This window comes from Myotis davidii, unplaced genomic scaffold, assembly GCF_000327345.1.
Source record: "Myotis davidii unplaced genomic scaffold, ASM32734v1 scaffold478, whole genome shotgun sequence".
Classification (NCBI taxonomy): Eukaryota; Metazoa; Chordata; class Mammalia; order Chiroptera; family Vespertilionidae; genus Myotis; species Myotis davidii.
In genome coordinates, this window is record NW_006289570.1 from 3,638,626 (window position 1) to 3,656,513 (window position 17,888).

A 17,888-nucleotide genomic window follows, 5' to 3' on the forward strand; every position below is an offset into this window, starting at 1 on the left:
CTGGAGAGGAGAGGTGGCTGGGGCGTCGGAGGCCAGAAGAGCCGTTGTCTGAGGTAGGGGTGGGCAGGTGGCAGCTGTCACAGCCACCACCTTCTGCGGGCTGACCACCGCAGGCCTGGGCTGGCTATTTCACCTGCACCCATGGCTTCCAGAACCTTCCCAACCGCCTTAGGAGGCAAGGGTTTTTGTGGCCCCTGTTTCTTAGAGGAAACAGGCTCAGAGAGGGGACATGGCCTGCCTAGCACAGGGATGTGAGCCCCCAGGGTCCCAGGTGCTAAGATGACTGAGACTCAGGATCAGGATGATGGTCCAGGGGACTTAAGTCCAGGACAAGGCCTCCCAACCGGGGTTCCTCACCTCCCCCCGCTCCAGGGTTTGGGTAGGAGCAGGATGTGGCTGCGGGTAGGTATCTGGTGGTGTCGGGACTGTCGCCCTATCGGCTCACAGAAGGCTCACCGTGGCCTGGGCATCACAGCACCCCGGGGGCACTGCTGTGGCTCCATGACACAGACTGAGGCCTCGAGAGGAGGAGAGGCACCTCAATCCAGGCCCTCAGTTCCCATATCCCGGGTCCCTTTGACCCAGCAGAGGTCGTCAGCTGGCAGGTTTGGGAAAGGTGGGTGGGTCATGGTGAGGCGTGAGAGGTCCCAGCCCTGGCTCTCTCCCCCACTCCCTGTGCGACCTCAGGCAGGTCCCCGGCTCTCGCTTTCCTTCGCAGCTTCCTCACCCCATTCCCCTCTCTGCTCCCCTCGTCCCCTGCTCCCAGGCCTGCTGTCAGGATGGACAAAGGACCAGCCGGGGCCCTGACGCAGAGTGGTTCCTGCGATCACCAGCCTTAGGTGGGGGAAGGGACCCCTGGCTGGAGGAATCCGCAGGCCTCCCTGCCAGGACTTCCCCTTGTGGCCCCAGCCCAGCATCGTTGGAGACAGCATGGGGATGTCTCGCCCCATCAGCCCTCCCTCCACCCCTAGCCCGGCGCCCCAGGCACCCCTTGGCAGCCGAGGGACAAGAGGCAGAAAAGAGGCTTTGTGCCTGGGGAGGGGGAGGCCCGGGAAGGCATCCAAGAGGCCGCCCCCAGCCCCAGGAATGCGGTGAGACTTCGAGACACCCCCCCATCCCCCAGAACCAGGGTGCCCTGGGGCTGTGCAGAGCTGGCTTGGCTCACCCCTTACCCCTGTCGTCCCCCAATCCCTGCTGGGCCTGCTTCCTGCCCTTCTGGGGTCTCTTCCAGCCCGAACCCTCTCCTAGACTTAAAGCCATCCTCCGTGTCCTGGCCAGGCCTCTTCTGCCTGCAGTACTGGCTTCCTGTGGGCACATCCTAGGACCCAGGAGAGCAGGGAATTCTCTTCCCAGCCCTTCTCCAGAGAGCTCAGATCCCAGCTCCACCCCCACATGGGTGACCCGGGTGGGTGCTTTCTCTCGGAGCCTCGGTTTCCCCCTCTGTAACACGCAGAGCCTGGCCGTCCCTACCCTGTAGTCACGGGGAGGACTTCGTGGTGAAGGTACAGGGCTGGTGTCCGCACACCCAGGGAAGGCCCTGGGCCACAGCTGTGGGCTGGGGAGCCAGTGTCATAGTCCAGGAACAAGAACCACCAAGGGCTGTTGGCACGGCGGGAGGAGGACCTGCTGTCCCCATTTGCAGATGGGCAAGGTGAGGCTCAGGGCCTTGTCCAAGGTCACCGAGTTAGGAATCAGCAGAGCTAGGACTGGAGCCGTCGCCTCCAGCAGGGGGTTCTGGCTCCAGTCACCCCACCCCCACCCTGTACGTCTCCTTTCTTTCCTCTCCTTTTCATAACCGCCCTTGGCCCCCAGCCCGCTTGGCTGCCTCCTGCAATTAGCCCCTATCTCTGTTCCGGATCATAGCCCTGGGCCCTGCCGAGACAAAGTCCCCTGGGCCCCTCATGGCAAGGGGGTGGAGGGCTGGGGGGTGGTGGTTAGTGGGGACAGCTGGTTCCAGCCTGAGCTGGTCTGTCCTGTTTTCTCTCCCTCAGTGGCCTCTGGGGTACCAGGCCCAGGAGAGAAGGGCTGCCTCCTCCCGCCCCTTCACCCTTGCCCCGTCCCACAGGTGGTGGCCCAGCCTCGGGAGGTTCTGGGACAGCTTATCACCCACCACACCCCAGGAAAGGAAGCCCAAGGGGCATCAGGACGGATGCAGGGGTTCCAGGGGCGGCAGACATCTCTGGGGACCCAGGGCCACAACGCTCAGTCGTTCAGCAAACCTCTCTGCGCACCCTCACCTGAACCCCATCCCAGCTGCATGTCCTTCCCCCAGACACTCAGGGCTGCTGCGACCCCTGGAGGTGCCCACCTCTGCTGGGGTCCTCAGGACTGAGACCCCAGTGATGAATAGGGGTTTGCGGAGAGCAGGAGTGTACACAGATGTGAGGTGCAGCAGAGGGGAGGGCGGGCAGGAAGGTCAAAGAGGGGCCGCGGGAGTGGGGAGAAGGGAGCAGGCAGGGCTCGCGGGATGTGGGAGGCACGGTGGGTGGGAACTCAGGTCTGTGCTTTACAAAGAGCTTCTGCTGCCCAGAAAGTGGACGGAGGGGCTGGAGGGCAGCGGGGCCAGGCTGGGACCCTGGAGGGAGCTCGGGCTCATCCCGGGGACAGAGGGGCTGGGTCTCCAAGGCCGGGGAGGGGTGAGGCATGGTTATTGGTGACGCACCAGAGAGAGGGAATGAATGATTGACCTTGCACCCATCTGGCCCGAGTGTCCCCTTCTCTCTAAACTGTCTCGCTAGCGGGGCACCAGCTCCATGTCTCCTAAGCAGAGAATTCAAGCAAACTCCACACATGGAAATAACCCAGGGGGGACATGCAGCAACCCACAGGGGGAGATCCTGATTAAGGAAGGAGAAGGAAAAATTGTTTCCTGTAGCTCCCCACAGAGGGCAGCTTGGGCAGCGGTGGGCAGTCACAGGCCATCTGCCCCGGTGCGGTCCAGGGCCACGTGTGAGGGCGCACAGCCCCGTCTCTGCAGGTGTGGGCCCTCGTGCAAAGAGGATAGTCCTTTCGGTAGGATTTGCTTTGGTCTGACTGTGTGCTCGAGTGTGTGTATATGTGTGTCCTATGTGGGTCTGTGTGTATGTACATGGGAGTTGTATGCACATAAGCGTATGTGAGTGCGTCTGTGTGCATGTGCGTCCGTATGTGTCTTGTGCTCACTGCGTGTGCACGGATGTGTGCGTCTGTGTTTGCCTGTATGTATGATGCATACGTGTCTGTCCACTGGCATGTGGTGGTCATTCTGTGCCCAGGGCCCCCTCCTGTGTCTGGAGCCTCTGTCTTCTGCCCAGGGTGCTCCCTCTCTCCCTTCTTCCTTCGCTCACAAGGCCCCTGGGGCACTTCACCGGCTGCCCAGAGCCCCTGTGCTCCCCTGAACGTGTACCCCACATTTCGTGCATTTTTCTGGGGAGGATCCACACCTCACATCACTTTCCCAAAGGGGCTTATGTTCCCCCCAAACACAACCCCAACAGGTTTAAAGCCACAGCTCTAGGGACCCAAAGACTCTAAGGGTGGGGGACCTTTTGGAAAGGTACCTTCTTAAACTTATAAAACCCCCATCTGCTCGTTGGGAAAAACATTTCCAGCGTAATGTTAAGACCACCAGCTCTGGAGTCAGACAGACCTGAGTTCCAACCATGATGTGTCACTCATCACGGGTGCCTAGGGCACGTCCCAGACCCTGGAGCCTCAGTCTTCCCACCTGTAAAGCGGGACTTATTCTCGGGCGTGTGGCTGCTGTGAGCACAGGAGAGGGGACCCAGGGAAAGCCCCTCTGTGCCCCCAGAAGTGGCCGTTTGATGGGGGCGTGTGGCTTGGCCTAACTTGATGCACACAAAGCCATTCCTGTGCGTCCGTGGGTAAATAGTGTTTTGCTTTCCCTTCCCTTCTCGGTGCATAGAAGTGCAGTCTTCCCCTGCCGGTCTGCACAGGCCTCGTGGTCTGTACACGAGGCCTCAGGCTCTCCCACCGCAGCCGTGTCTCATGGTCCTGTTCAGGCTGCTCCCAGGTGTGCACTGCGGCCAGCGCCCGGCCCCCTCCCGGGAGTGGCTGGCCATGGCTCTGCTGGGCTCCTGCCGCCCCTTCTCCCTGCTCTCCCACCTCCATGCCTTCGGCTAAGCTGTTCCCTCCTCCTGGACTGATTCCAAGTGACACAGACGGTGAAGGGACTTCCCCAGGGTAGTAGCCTGGCCCTGGCCGAGGCCTCTCTCCTCCAGGTGGGCCTGGGTGGGGGCGGGGCAGCGGTTAGGGGTGGATTTCAGTGGGGCGGGCACCTCTGCCGTGGCTGGGACATTCCCCGCGCTCAGTGGCCCTAGCCCTGCACGGGGTCAGGGACCCTGGGATTTTGCCGGGGCTGGGAAGGGAGGGACCGTTTCAGTGACCCTTCTCAGCCTGAGCCCCCCCACACACACACACACCCCCCACCAGACTTTCCTTTGTGACCCGAAGCCCGGGGTCAGCAGGTTCCCAGGCTGGGCCTTCACAGAGCCGTGGACCGTGGCTCAGGAGCCAGAGAGGAGACAGGAACTGAGGCCTTGAAGATGGAGTTAGGGCCAAGCTGGGCCGTCCAGATTCCTGGCTTCAAATCCGCTCCACCCTGCACCGGCTCTGGGACATGGACAGTTTTCCCTCCTCCCCGAGCCTCAAGGGTACCCCTCTGTATAATGGGGGGAGGGGTGCCTTCCTGGATCACTGTGGGAAAAGGATGTCAATACCCTTAGCATACAGAAGGTGCTCAATATATGCAGTGCAATAGGATGATGAGTTAGCCTCTGGAGAAGTCATTTCTCCATGCCTGGGACGGTGTACATCCCGCCTGGCACGCAGCGGGGGCACAAGGATAAGGGAGACGGGGCCTCTCCTCTCCCATGCCAGGGAGGAGCGGGCAGAGGTGAATCACCAGCTTAACTCGGCGTGACAAGCTACCAAGGGCTGCAGGGCAGGGAACCATCCGTTCTGCTCAGATGGAGGTGGAGGTGGGAAAGGACAGGGGGAGGTGACAGCACAGCAGCTGGGAAGGTGGGAGGTGGGGGGAGGGAGCTGGGGCAGTGGGCCCAGCGTGAGCAAAGGCCTGGAGGTGAGGGATCTAAGGAGACAAGGGCACAGGAGGCATAGAGTGCTGAGGGTGGGGGTAGGCCAGCCCAGGTTTCCATTTTATGATACTCCCTCTGGGGGGAGACTGAAGGGCAGGATGGAGGGGCCGCTGCTGTCATCCAGGCAGGAGGCAGGAGGCAGGAAGCACTGGGGGCCTGGACGGGTCAGGGTTAGAGAGAAGAGATGCCGAGAAGGGAGAGGCCCTTCAAAGACGCCTGCTCCCATCTTGTCCCCAAGAGCCCCCAGCACGGCCACCCCTCTAGGGCTGTGGGATCCACTCCTCAGCCACAGCAGCACAGACTCCCACAGGGGCCCACAGGGCGCTGAGAACTCGGGGGTCCTGGGCAGGGGCCTGGCTGCGCGTGGCACCGAGCGTCCTCTCCGTGGGTCTGTTTCAGGAACTGGTGCTCGTACGTGGTGACCCGCACCATCTCATGCCACGTGCAGAACGGCACGTACCTTCAGCGAGTGCTGCAGAACTGCCCCTGGCCCATGAGCTGCCCGGGCAACAGGTGAGTGAGACCGAGCGGATGGCATCCCAGGTGGAGGCACAGCATGGGGCAGAGGCCTGGTGGTGGGAGTGCAGTGGGAGTGCAGTGGGTGTGCAGGGGAAGGCTGGGGCCCCAGGGTGGGTAAAGCAAAGGGAGCCCTATGCCCATTCTCAGTACCTCCCTTTGTGTTCGTGAGGCGCCCTGGAGGGCTTCCTGGAGGAGGGGTTCCACCATTCACCCACACGCCTTCACTCAGGGAGCCTTCACTGCTAGGGACAGGCGGCTCCACGTGCAGGGGCTGTCTGTCCAGTTGGTATCCAGATCCCCAAGGCTGGACGGTTGGGAAGGAATGGAAGGGTTGAATCCTAGAACGCAGGAGAGAGGCTCCAATGGGGCCTGGATGGAGGGTGGGGACAGAAGACCCTGGGGGCCAGACAGTGGAGAAACACCGAGGGCCCTGTCGGCATTCTTTCAGCTACAGAACCGTGGTGAGACCCACATACAAGGTGATGTACAAGACAGTGACCGCCCGGGAGTGGAGGTGCTGCCCCGGGCACTCGGGGCCCAGCTGCGAGGACGGTAGGACTGCCCCCAGGTTCGGGCCTCATGCTTCCCCGAGGTGCTTGGGAGGGAGCAGTACACTGTTGCTCAGTCGCAGACACTGCAGTGTCTGGTGCTGTGCCCGCTGTGGCCCCCCCCCACAGCTGCCAGCGAGGCCTGGCTCAGATATAGCTGGTGCCCGCTGTCCCACGGGTGTTGACCGCCTGCCTCGGGGGAGGCTTTCAGGGCCCCTGGAGAAACGTCATGCATGCCGCGTAGCTCGTGTCTGCAGTCACACCACCCTGACCCTTTCTTTCGAACATGGGAGTACCCAGACCTGCCCACGGGCTGTGGGAACAGGTCATGGAAGCAAAGGGCCACTGAGGTCAGTGGGTCAGCACGGTCGGGACGGTCATGCCCTCCCTGCTGGAGGAAACAGGCTCAGGAAGGCGGTGGGCCCACGGCTCCTGAGGGGTCGTCAGGATGGGAGCCCCGGTCGGCCTGGCTCCCCAGAGGGCCTCGGGGATGGGAGGGCTCAGACGGGTGCCTCCCGTGTGGAGTGTGTGCCAGGCTCGCCCCACCCCACTTCTCTGCATGCCATGAGGGTGGCTGGGGCAGAGCACCCCCAGGGGCACAGAGGAGGCAGCCTGGCCACATGGGCACCTGCCCCTCTGCTAAGTGGTCCAGGCCACTCCCACCCCTGCTGCCTGGCTGAACCCGAGGAGGGGAAGGTTTCGGGCACCAAGGGCTGTGTTTCCAAGAATGGCCTGGAACCAGCCTGAGAGCCAGGCCCGTGAGCACCTGGTGGAAAGGCGTTCGGGCCCCAGGGCGGCGTGGGAATGTGAACATGAGCTGCGGGACGCGCCCTGATGCCAGAAACACCGGCGTGTGAGACAACCGCATCAAGGGAAGTCACCATCCAGAGGTGCTTCCTGAAAGACTGACAGGCGTCGCCTCCCAGGGACCCCACGGCAGCCACGGTTCACAGAGGGGAGGAAGAGGGGGAGGCAGGACCCAGGGGCCAGGAGGAGAGCCAGCCGGGAGGGGCTACTGCCCAGGAGGCCGGGGGAGCTGGAGGTGGGGAGGGGCAAATCCCCAGGGTGTGGGGGCCACCGGGGCCTAGAGGGCCTGAGCCAAGGCAGGGCTGACCCAGATGAAGGCCACCCCGTCCCTGGCTCCCCTCTCAAGGGCAGATCTTCTCAGGCCTGTGGGGCCATCATGGAGGGCAGAGCCAAGGTGGGGGCAGCACCCACACCCTTGGGTCCAGCAGCTGGAGGCCGTGCATCCAGGCACCAGGCTAAGGGCTGGGAGCTCTGGCACCCGTGAGGCAGGGGTACACAACGGGATGGGCCAGGCCAGCCCTGACGGCTGCCGGCTCCCTCTGCAGGGCCTTCAGGCCCCAGCCGGGGGACGGGGTTGTCCCGGGCTTCCTGGGCCAGGCCAGCGCCACCACACACCAGCTGTGTGGCCTTGGGCCGGGGACTCCCCGAGCATTGTGCAAGCGGTTGTGCAAGGGCCCGTGCAGGGGGCGGGAGGCTGCCGTTCAAGCAGCACCGTCTCCTACCCGCTCCGAGGGCAGGGCGCCTTCGCTAACGGGTACCAGGCTGCTCTTGCAGCAGCCCGGACACCCCTGCCTGAGCCTCAGGGTCTCACCTGTGACACGGTCAGGATAAGAGAGTCTGCTTCCCAGGGATGTGGTGAGGGTGAAACGAAGCAGTGAAAACCCTGCAGAGGGTGCAGGGGCCCAGGTGGGCACTGCGTGATAACTGATGGGCTGGGAAGAATCGGCCTCTCCCCACCCACAGGGTGGGAGCTGAGGAAAGGGAAGCCCAGGCCTGGAAATTCCGGAAAACTGCTCTCTCTGCTGGGGCCTGGGAGTGGGGGTGAGGACGCATGGGACATTGCTGGCTCATCCCGGGCCCTCCCTTCCTCTGACAGCCAGGCTTGGGCGGGCTCCCCAGCCGTTTCCCCTGATGGTGACTGCCCCCCGCGGTCTGGGACATGACCTTGGGGCCATAGAACTGCGTCACCAGGGCGACAGGGCAGGCTCCCCTGGCTGCAGTTTCCCCATCTGTAAAGTGGAGGTGAGACCGGCACCCACTCACAGGGCTTTGAGGATAATGAGCTCAGACTGTCCACGTGAAGTGCTTAGAATGGGCCAGGCCCAGTGTGAATGCTGAGTCCGTGTGAGCTGTTATTGTTATGATTATGACCTACCTTGTAGGATTGAGCTGGGCGACGTAAAACACTGAGTGCTGGCCATGGCATCCCCCTCCTGCCCACAGAGCCTCCACTCCCTGCCCCCGTCCTTCCTCCATCCTGGGTGAGCTTTACGCCCTGCACCGGGGCAAATCACAGGTCCCTGGGGAGGGGATCCTGGCGACCCAGGCCCAGCCTCAGCACAGGCCGTAGTGGGACCCAGCGGGGTCTGGCAGCCTCCCTGCTGGGGTCTGGCCGGAGGGACCCGTCTGGTTTGAGTTCCTGGAGCCTCTCACTCTGCACCAGCCCACAGCCTGGCTCTGAGCTGCCAGGGCTGCGCCTTATTTGGATCTTGTCTCCCCCCAGACAACACTCCGCGGCCTTAAAAGGCAGGCCCGGGGGGCAGAGGGGAGCAGTTGCCCTGCTGGCTCCAGAGCCCCTCCAGCTGCACCTCCCGCCGGCCCCCACTTGGCCAGCCCATCCCTCCAGCTGTGGAGAAAACCAGGCCCCCCAAAACCAGACCAGCCAGGCAGCCTGCTCCTGGTGGGGGTGGTGACAGGGGTGGGCTCCGGGAACGGGCCTCCCGGGCCCTCCCAGGCAGCCGGTCTCCCTCTGTTTTTCATTTAAAACTGGGTCTGGATTCCCTTCAGTGTCTTCTTACCAAGTGGGGCAGGGAGAGAGTGGACAGCAGTGTCGCCGCTGCCAGTGTCGCCGCTGCCATTCATTGATGTGCGGGCCCTGTGTCCACATCGCCGGCCTTGGCCCTCGCACCAGCCTGGGAGATAGAGTGGCCTTATGGCCCCATTTTACAGATGGGAAAATAGTTTCAGAGAGAACAGGTCATACAAGGTCAGCAAGTGACAGGACTGGGACCCAACCTTGCATCTGTTACCGCTAAGCTTTTAACACAGGCAACTTGTTGGGGTGACTGGGGAGCTCCCAGCCTCTCCCATGGCAACTACCCATTGCCAGCCCCCTCTCCCCAGTGCCATCAAGCTGGCAGCTGGAGGGACTCGTGTGACCCAGGTGTAAACTGCCCCACCTCTCTGGGCCTCTGTCTACCTCTGCACTAAGGGGAGTAGAGATCCGTGCTGGGGCTCGAGGGGCAGGTGGGGCAGGGGCTCTGACCAAACAGGGATGGCCGGGCCAGCAGGACTCTCATCCCTGCTTGTCCCTCAGTTGCAGGCTCCTCTGGCTTCGTGGAGCCCAGGTGGTCAGGCAGCGCCATGCGGCGGATGATGCTCCGGCCCACAGCCTTCTCAGGTGGGTCCTGGGGCAGCTGCGTGGGGTGCCCCTGGGCTAAGGGAGGCCTGGCAGGGGCCCCGGCAGTGTGGTGACGGCCCGAAAAGCCATCTTGGTCCAGCTGTGTGGTCAGAAGAGCGCCCTGCCCTTGCCTGCCCCGGGCTGCAAAAAACACCTTGAGGGGGAGAGGAAGGCCCCCGAGGAGAGTCTGACCTGGGCCCAGCCACCCCGAGACCGTGACCCCAAACTCTTGCAGACATAGGTCCACACACCCAGTTTCCTCTTTTCATAGCCATGTGTACTTTTTTTTATTGATTTCAGAGAGGAAGGGAGAGAGAGAAACATCAATGATGAGAGAGAATCATGGATCAGCTGCCTCCTGCAGGCCCCACACTGGGGATGGAACCCGCAGCCCGGGCATGTGCCCTGACCGGGAATTGAACCGTGATCTCCTGGTTCTTAGCGACGTTCATTCACAGAGCCACGCCGCCGGCTGGCTCCTCTTTTTATTTATTTTTATTTTATTTTTAATATATTTTATTGTCTTTTTATTTAAACTAAGCTTCCCTGAGCCTCTGCACTGTGAGAGGCACCGGGCCAGGTGCTTCCCATGGCAACCTGTTTAAACCTCAGAGTCGTGTCCCTGTCCCCCAGGAAGGCATCACTGTCCCCATCTTAGGAGGAAGCTGAGGGTCAGAGAGAGGGCGTGCCCTGCCAGAGGCCCCACTGCCAGGAAGGGGCAGCGCTGAGCCTCTGGGCCTGTTACACACTCGTCCCCCCTCGCTTTGAGCTCTGTGTCCTCAGGTGTGAACGGGGGTCACCCTAGTCCTAAAGCACAGGATCAACAGTGCCCGGCCACCAGGAGGCTCAGTAACCAGCCAGAACTGTCATGAATAGTGAAGGGGTATCGCCGAGGGGGCTGCAGGCGCCAGACAGTGGTTCTGGAGGGAGGGTCAGGGGTGGCACCTGAGGCCAGCCCATTCCAGACGCTAATGTGTCCAGCAAGCCCAGGCAGCCCCGCCCAGGTGAAGCCACAGGATTTCCTGCCCGGCTTCCCGGAAAGGAGTCGTTTTGGATGCCAAGGCTGCAGGAGTTGGCTCCCTGGTCCTGCTTTGGGAGAAGCCTGCAGGGCATGATCCCCCTTAAACAGGCCATTCCTGCAGTGTCTCCCCTGGGCTGGCCTGCCTCCTGGGTGGGGGTCATCAGGTGTCCGTTCGCTTCCTCCATCCTGCCTCCAGGTTGTGTCAACTGCAGCAAGGTGTCGGACCTGGCAGAGCGGCTAAAGGTGCTGGAGGCCAAGGTGGGTGAGCAGCTGTCCCCTCGTCCCCAGCCTCCCACCCCCTCTCTGCACCCCATGCTCACAGCATCCATGGGCAGGCAGCTTCCCTGCCGGCCACCCCCCACCCTCCCGTCTGTCCCAGCCAGCTCTCTTGCCCTCTCCCATCGTGCCCCTGCCCGGGAAGCCTGCTCTTCTTCCAGGAGTGCCACGAAGCTCCCCCCACTTGCACCCCCATTCCCATCCCAGCCAGATATTTGTAGACACCCCTAGGGTTCATGGCGAGGCTCCTCCTTGCCCCATCACCTTCATCCTTTATCCGCCATCGCCCAGTTTCAAAAGCAGATCATCTCTTGCACATCTCAAACATTCTTTCAAAAAGGTTTGAACAATTAAAAAGTAAGACCCTCGTGTTTTCAGAAACATAAAAAACTCAGCACCGTGATAAACCTGCCCAAACACCATTCGCAGTCACGCCTGTGCCCCTGGAGAGAGGAGCCGTCCACATGTAAGCATCTTTCTCCCAGATCTTATAGAGGCATACACTCTGCCTGCACACCCTCTCCTCCGTTATTCCTTCCTCTGGGAGTTTATCTTAAGGAGATTAGAGGTGACGATGTTTACCAGTGTTCACTGTTCACGAGGAAATTTAAAAACCAGAGAACAGAAGGGGTTGGTTGCATTATGAGGGAGTAAGCTGCTGTGGAATACTGGACAGCTGTGAACACCTCCTCCATTTTTTTAGATACATATTTTCAATTGATTCCAGAGGAGAAGGGAGAGGGAGAGGGAGAGGGGGAGAGAGAGAGAGAGAGAGAGAGAGAGAGAGAGAGAGAGAGAGAGAGAGAGAGAGAGAGAGAGAGAGAGAGAGAGAGAGAGAGAGAGAGAAACATCAATGATGAGAATCATTGATTAGCTGCCTCCTGCACGCCCCAGCCTGCAGCCCATCAGCTGGCCTGTCCCTGGTGAGGCCCTGGTTCCCACCCCATTCATCTCTCTTCCTCTCCCTCTTTCTCCACAGGTGGCTGTGCTGACTGTCACCCAGCAGGAGGTGCCCCCAACCCCAGCTGCCCCCGAGGACCCCGCCCCTCTCTGGGGCTCCCCAGCTGCCCAGGGCAGCCCTGGAGATGGAGACCTCCGAGGTGAGTAGGTCGGTGGGGAGCACACTCCCTCGTGGGAATGAGATGCCAGTCTCTACTCTGCCGGCTCCCAGCTCCTCCCCCTGTGGGCCGGGGTCGTCCCTGATCTCTCTGGGGTCCTGGGAAGCCCAGCAGACCCTGCCCCCACCTCCTCTGGTGGCACTAAGGGCAGGGACTCTGGATGACCCAGGTCCCCTGCCCCCCAACTCCAGGGCTGCCCGGAGTCAGAGAAACCCCGAGGGCCCCGCTGCTCCCTCGAGATGGTAAGTGCTGGCTGGGGGGCCGGGGTCGGGGCGGGAGGAGTCCAGAGCTGATGAGATTTCTCCCCCAGACCGAGTTGGTGCCCGGGGACTTCCTGGGCCCATTGGCCCCAAGGGAGACATTGGCAGCCGGGGCCCAACAGGAATGAGAGGCCCCCCAGGTGAGTGTCCACGGCACTGCCCCCCTAACTTTCCTGGCCAGCCCCCATCCCCTTCCACCCCCACCCGTGGACCCAGGCTGGGATCTTCCTCCCCAACCCTGACATAGCCAGGGGTGACCCGGGCCCCTGCCACTCGCTTGTCTCACTCACTACCGTCCAAGGGTGCCCCACTCAGGCCTGGGCTCCTCGAAACCCTCTTTTGTATTCACGTGGCCCGTGTTCTCTGGGAAGCTACTCCCAGCAGGCTCTGAGCCGGGCACTGGGGAGAGAAGGAGGGGGGTCCGACCAGTCCCTGCCCTCCTGGAGCACCCCGATGGGGAAGGGTAAACCTGGGCGGAAGAGAAACAGCAGTGCCCACCCAGGTGAGCAGGGTTGTGATGGGGACATTGCAGGTAAGCGAGCCCCAAGGAAGGGATCCCAGACCCAGCCTGGATGGGGTGGGGGCGGGGAGGGTTTCCTGGTAGGAGTGACATCTCAGGTGAGGCCTAAAGGATGACCCGAGGGTACACCAGGAATAGCAGAGGGAGGACTGAAAGTGGGAACAGCACATGCAACAAGGGAGAGAAGAGAACATTCTGGAAACATTCCGGAAGTCAGTATTTACTGAGCACCAAGTGTCCATTGTCCTAACGCCCAAGGGAGGGCTGTGTTTTCTCTCCTAATAAAGGGCCAGGGAAGTCAGAGCCAGGAATTGCCCTGGCCTGTGGCCTCCAGAGCCCTCATCCCCGCTGCCCCAGGCTGCCTTGTCCTGCCCCTGGCAGCCACCCAGGGCCTCTCTGCCTCCTGCATACCCTCCCATCCCCCTGGTTCCGTTGCAGGTCCACAGGGTCCCCCAGGGAACCCTGGCCAGGACGGAGCTGTGGGCATCCCTGGAGAAAGGGGACCACCAGGCCCCCCAGGGCCCCCTGGGCCCCCCGGACCTCCAGCCCCCGTTGGACCGCCCCACGCCCGGATCTCTGAGCATGGTGAGTCCCTCTGGGTCACAGCAGGTCCAGGGGGGTGAGGCTGGCATAAGGCATCACCACAATGTTACTGCTGTCCACCGGGCACTTGCAGAGCTTGCTCTTGGTCAGCCACATGTCACCCGGTCCTCGGAGGGCGCTGTTGTCCTGCTCTGTTCACTGATGGGGAGAACTGAGGGCCAGAGAGGGGAGACCACACAGCCAGGGCATGGGGACTGGCTTCCCACCCAGGCGGCCTCTGAGCCTGTGCTGGAGCCACCTGGCCTCAGGCCCGGCCGCCAAGCCTTGGAGCTGGCCAGGAGCCGGCACTCCGAGCACAGGCAAGGTCAAGGCCCAACAGTAGGAAGTGAGCCCTGAGCTCCCAAGGCCACAGCCCCGCCCCTGTGCTCAGAGAAGCCCCGGCCCCCTCACCCAGCTAGGCCCCGACGTTCATCCTTCACCGCCTCCCCAGCCTCACCTACATGTGTGATGCCAGAGGGTCAGAGCTTGGAGGGCCAGGTTCAACCCCATCTGCGTCATATTGGTGCCCCATCCGTTCATTCTCCCCGTCATTCCGTCTCACCATCCGCTCTCCCTCTCCAAGCCTCAGTTTCCTCATCTGTACAATGGGAATAAGGACAGTGCTGACCTCCCAGAGCTCTGTGACACTCATGCACAGAAGCCTGGCTCAACGTAGGTGGTCCAATAAAGGGTAGCTTTTCTTATTATTCCCACTGGACATGTGACAGTACAGGAGGCCCAGCAAGGTGGAGAGTCTTACTGGATGTGTCACCAGCTAGACTGTGGCAGGATTAGAACCCAGGTCTCTCTGCCTTCTGGGCCTGTGTGGCCAACACTCTCCCCACCCCCGCTTCTCCCCCATGTCCCACAGGGCAGTCATAGCCAGCTTGGAGCTGTGGGCATCCCTGGAGAAAGGGGACCTCCAGGCCTGCCCCTCTCTGCCCAAACCCCACCCCACCCAGCCCTGCCCACTCATCTTTCCTCCTGCAGGGGACCCATTTCTGTCCAACACCTTCACTGAGACCAGCAGCCACTGGCCCCAGGGACCGGCTGGGCCCCCTGGGCCCCCAGGGCCTGCGGGTAAGTTGAGTCCAGGCCTGGGGTTCCGGGTGGGGTTGAGGGATGTCAGAGCCACCAGCGCTGTTGCTGTCAGGAGGGAGTTGATGGTAGACTTCCTGCCATTGTACTCTGCATTGGTCCTGAGGATATCCTGTCTTTTTATTTTTTGCTTTTTAATTGCATTTATTGGGGTGACATTGGTAAATAAAATTACATAGGGTTCAGGTGTCATCCTGTAATACATCATCTGTGTATTGTATTGTGCATTCACCACCCAAAGGCTGGTCTCTAGGATATCCTGTCTTATTCCAGGTCCCCCTGGACCTCCTGGTCCCATGGGCATCCCTGGGAGTCCTGGCCATACAGTGAGTATTTCTCCAAGTACACTCACTCGTCTTCCCATCTGTCCACTCACCCATCCATCATCCACCCATCCATCCTTCCTTCCTTCATTCAAGCATTTATGGAGCACCGAGTGGACACACTACTTTTCCTATAGCTTCTTGTTCAACCCCTGCAACAAGAAGCACCATGGCTCTTTCCTAAGGCCAAGAGAGGTGGCGATAACTTCCCTAGGGCTGTGGCCAGCACATGGCGACTTCCAGGTCAGGGTGGGGACTGTCTGGTTCCAGGGCCAGAGTTGTGAACACTGGGCTGTGTGCACGTCCCTCTGTGTCCCTGTCATTGGATGTGTGAAGGGCCCAGAGGCCCAGGCCAAGCTGGAGCTTTCACCCCCACCCCTCTGCCCCCCGAGTCCCCGCCCGCTCTACCCTGCCCCAGCTCAAGGCTGAAGCCCTGTCTTGTTGCTCAGGGACCCCCAGGCCCCACTGGACCCCAAGGAATCTCTGGCCACCCAGGAGAAAAGGGTGAGAGAGTGAGTACTGAATGGGCCCCGGATGGAGCATTCTGGGGAGGCTTGGGGGCTCTGGTTCAGACACCCAGCAGCTGACTCCGTACCTCTCCTCCCTCCCACACAGGGACTGCGTGGAGAGCCAGGCCCCCAAGGTTCCATGGGACAGCGGGTGAGTGAGGCTGCCCCCCTGCAGCTCCCCCTTCAGGATCCTGTGGGCACAGACCCCTGCTCTGGCTCCAGCCCCTGTGGCCAGAGCCCCTGATCCTCCCTGTCTGGTCCAGGGGGTGCTCCATCTCCTTCCTTCCTGTCTCAGGTTCATCTTACGGTCCAGCCACCTCCATCTCCCAGGCTCTGTCCCTGTTTCTCTGTCCCTCTGTGTCTCTATCTCTTCAACTCCCTGTATTTCTCTATCCCTCCAACTATAATGGTAGATTTGTCTGTTTCTCCCTTTAGTTTGGTCAATTTTTGCTTCGTGGATCCTAAGCTTTGTTGTTGGGTGTATACACATTCAGTATTTTACTAGAGGCCCGGTGCACGGATTCGTGCACTGTGGAGTCCCTTGGCGTGGCCTGCAGGGATTGGGCAGTCCGACGCCGCCTGCCTCTCCTGCTCATCCTGGCCCTGCTGCATCTGCCGTGGGCTCGCACCCAGTCAGTCCCAATCGGGAGAGGCTCACGCCTCTTATTGTGTGGGTCTTCAGACAACAGATCCTCCCTGCCTTTGTTTGTCCAACGCTGTCGTTCCCTTAACTTTTGAAAGATATTTTCACTGGCTATAAAATGATAGGTGGGCAGTTTTCTTGCCTCTTAGCGCTTTAAAGATGTCCAGTGGTCTTCTGACTTACAGAGACCATTATAATTTCTCATGAGAAACTGGCTGTCATTCTTATCATCATTCCTCTGTATTCTTTGGCTTTTAAGATTTTCGCTTTACCCTTCGTTTTCAACTGATTGCTCGTGATGGGGTTGGGTGTGGTTTTCTCTGTGTTTATCCTGCTTTGGGTTCATGGAGATTCCTGAATCTGTAAGATGCTGGGCTTTTTGTTCTTGCTGGTTGTCTTGTTTAATTAAATTCTTTTTGAGAACATTCTTTTGGATTCGCAGCAAAATTAAGCAAAAAGTACAAAAAGGTCCCATACACTCCCTGTCACACATGCACACCCTCCCCCACTGCTGACATCTCGCACCAAAGTGGAGAGCCAGGCCCCCAAGGCTCCATGGGACAGTGGGTGAGTGAGGCCGCCCCCCTGCAGCTCCCGCTTCAGGATCCTACGGGCACAGGATACTAAAGGTATCCTACGGGTACCTTTAGTACAAGTGATGAACCCACATTGACATGTCACTTACCACCCCAGGTTCATAGTTTACATTAGGGTTCCCTCTTAGTGTTGTACACTCGATGGCTGTTGACAGAAGTATACTGACCAACATGCATCCGTTTCATTGATTTCTCCTCTAATTTTTCCGATTCCTTTTCTTTTGCTTACTTTGGATTTAATTTGCTCTTCTTTTTTCACTTTGCTAAGGTGGGAGCTTAGGTTATTGGTTTTAGGTCATTCTTCCTTCTAACAGAGTGGTTCTCAACCTTCCTAATGTCACGACCCTTTAATACAGTTCCTCATGTTGTGGTGACCCCCGACCATAAAATTATTTTCGTTGCTACTTCATCACTGTAATGTTGCTACTGTTATGAATCGTCATGGAAATATCTGATATGCAGGATGTATTTAGGCGACCCCTGTGAAAGGGTCATTCGACCCTCAAAGGGGGTCGCGACCCACAGGTTGAGAACCGCTGTTCTAACATGTGTTCAATGCTATAAATTTCCCTCTCAGGACTGTTTTCACGGCCTTCCCAATTTTTTGATAAGCTGTCTTTTTATTTTCATTTAATTCAAAATATTTTTAAATGTCTCTTAAGATTTCTTCTTTGACCCATGTGTCATGTAGACTTGTATTGTTTAACCCCTAAGTCTGTTTTGGATTTTTCCAGTTATTTTTTCATTATTGGTCCTAGTTTAATGCCACTGTGGTCTGACCACAAACACGGTATGGTTTCTGTTCCTTTCAACGTGTTGGGTCTATTTTTATGTGGTCTGTCTTGGCGAATGCTCCATGTGAGCTGGAGAACAATGTGTGTCCTGCTGTTGTGGGATGAAGGGATCTATAGATGTCAATTATCTCCGGTTGAGTGAAGGCATTGTGGCATTCAGCGAGGTCCTTACTGATATTCTGCCGGCTGGACCTGTCCATTCCTGACAGAGTGTTAAGGCCTCTGACTACAACAGCAGACGGGCCTGTGTCTCCTTGCAGTTCTATCAGTTTTGACCTCTGACTCCTCAGGCCAATAAGACGAAAGCTTTCTGCTTGAGCTGTTTGCGGGACTGAGCGGGGCTGGGGTATGCCCTTCAGAGGAAAAGCTATAAATATATGGATGTCACCCATGCAGTTTCCTTCTTTCAAAGGCCAGATATGCCCCAGCTTCTGGTTGCTCTTCATCACTTTCCATTGTCTTCAAACAGTTGTTCTCTGCATTTTATCCAGTGTTAGTCCGATACAAGCTACCTTCTGTCTCTGCCTCTCTCAGTCTCCCTGCCTCCCTCAATATGCC

The 17,888-nt window shown here is 59.5% G+C and overlaps 1 protein-coding gene across 1 annotated transcript in view; it reads left to right on the plus strand.

The window, feature by feature from the left end:
• Window positions 1-390: 390 nt before the first annotated feature.
• Window positions 391-17,888, plus strand: part of EMID1 (EMI domain containing 1) — a 27,113-nt gene continuing 9,615 nt past the window's right edge. The window contains exons 1-14 of the mRNA XM_015562828.1: window positions 391-402; window positions 972-1,091; window positions 5,446-5,609; window positions 6,064-6,167; window positions 9,507-9,590; window positions 10,808-10,869; window positions 11,867-11,987; window positions 12,197-12,247; window positions 12,316-12,405; window positions 13,224-13,370; window positions 14,358-14,447; window positions 14,739-14,791; window positions 15,238-15,300; window positions 15,404-15,448. Of these exons, the coding sequence (XP_015418314.1) occupies window positions 391-402; window positions 972-1,091; window positions 5,446-5,609; window positions 6,064-6,167; window positions 9,507-9,590; window positions 10,808-10,869; window positions 11,867-11,987; window positions 12,197-12,247; window positions 12,316-12,405; window positions 13,224-13,370; window positions 14,358-14,447; window positions 14,739-14,791; window positions 15,238-15,300; window positions 15,404-15,448 (1,206 nt within the window). The remainder of the gene's footprint in view (window positions 403-971; window positions 1,092-5,445; window positions 5,610-6,063; window positions 6,168-9,506; window positions 9,591-10,807; window positions 10,870-11,866; window positions 11,988-12,196; window positions 12,248-12,315; window positions 12,406-13,223; window positions 13,371-14,357; window positions 14,448-14,738; window positions 14,792-15,237; window positions 15,301-15,403; window positions 15,449-17,888) is intronic.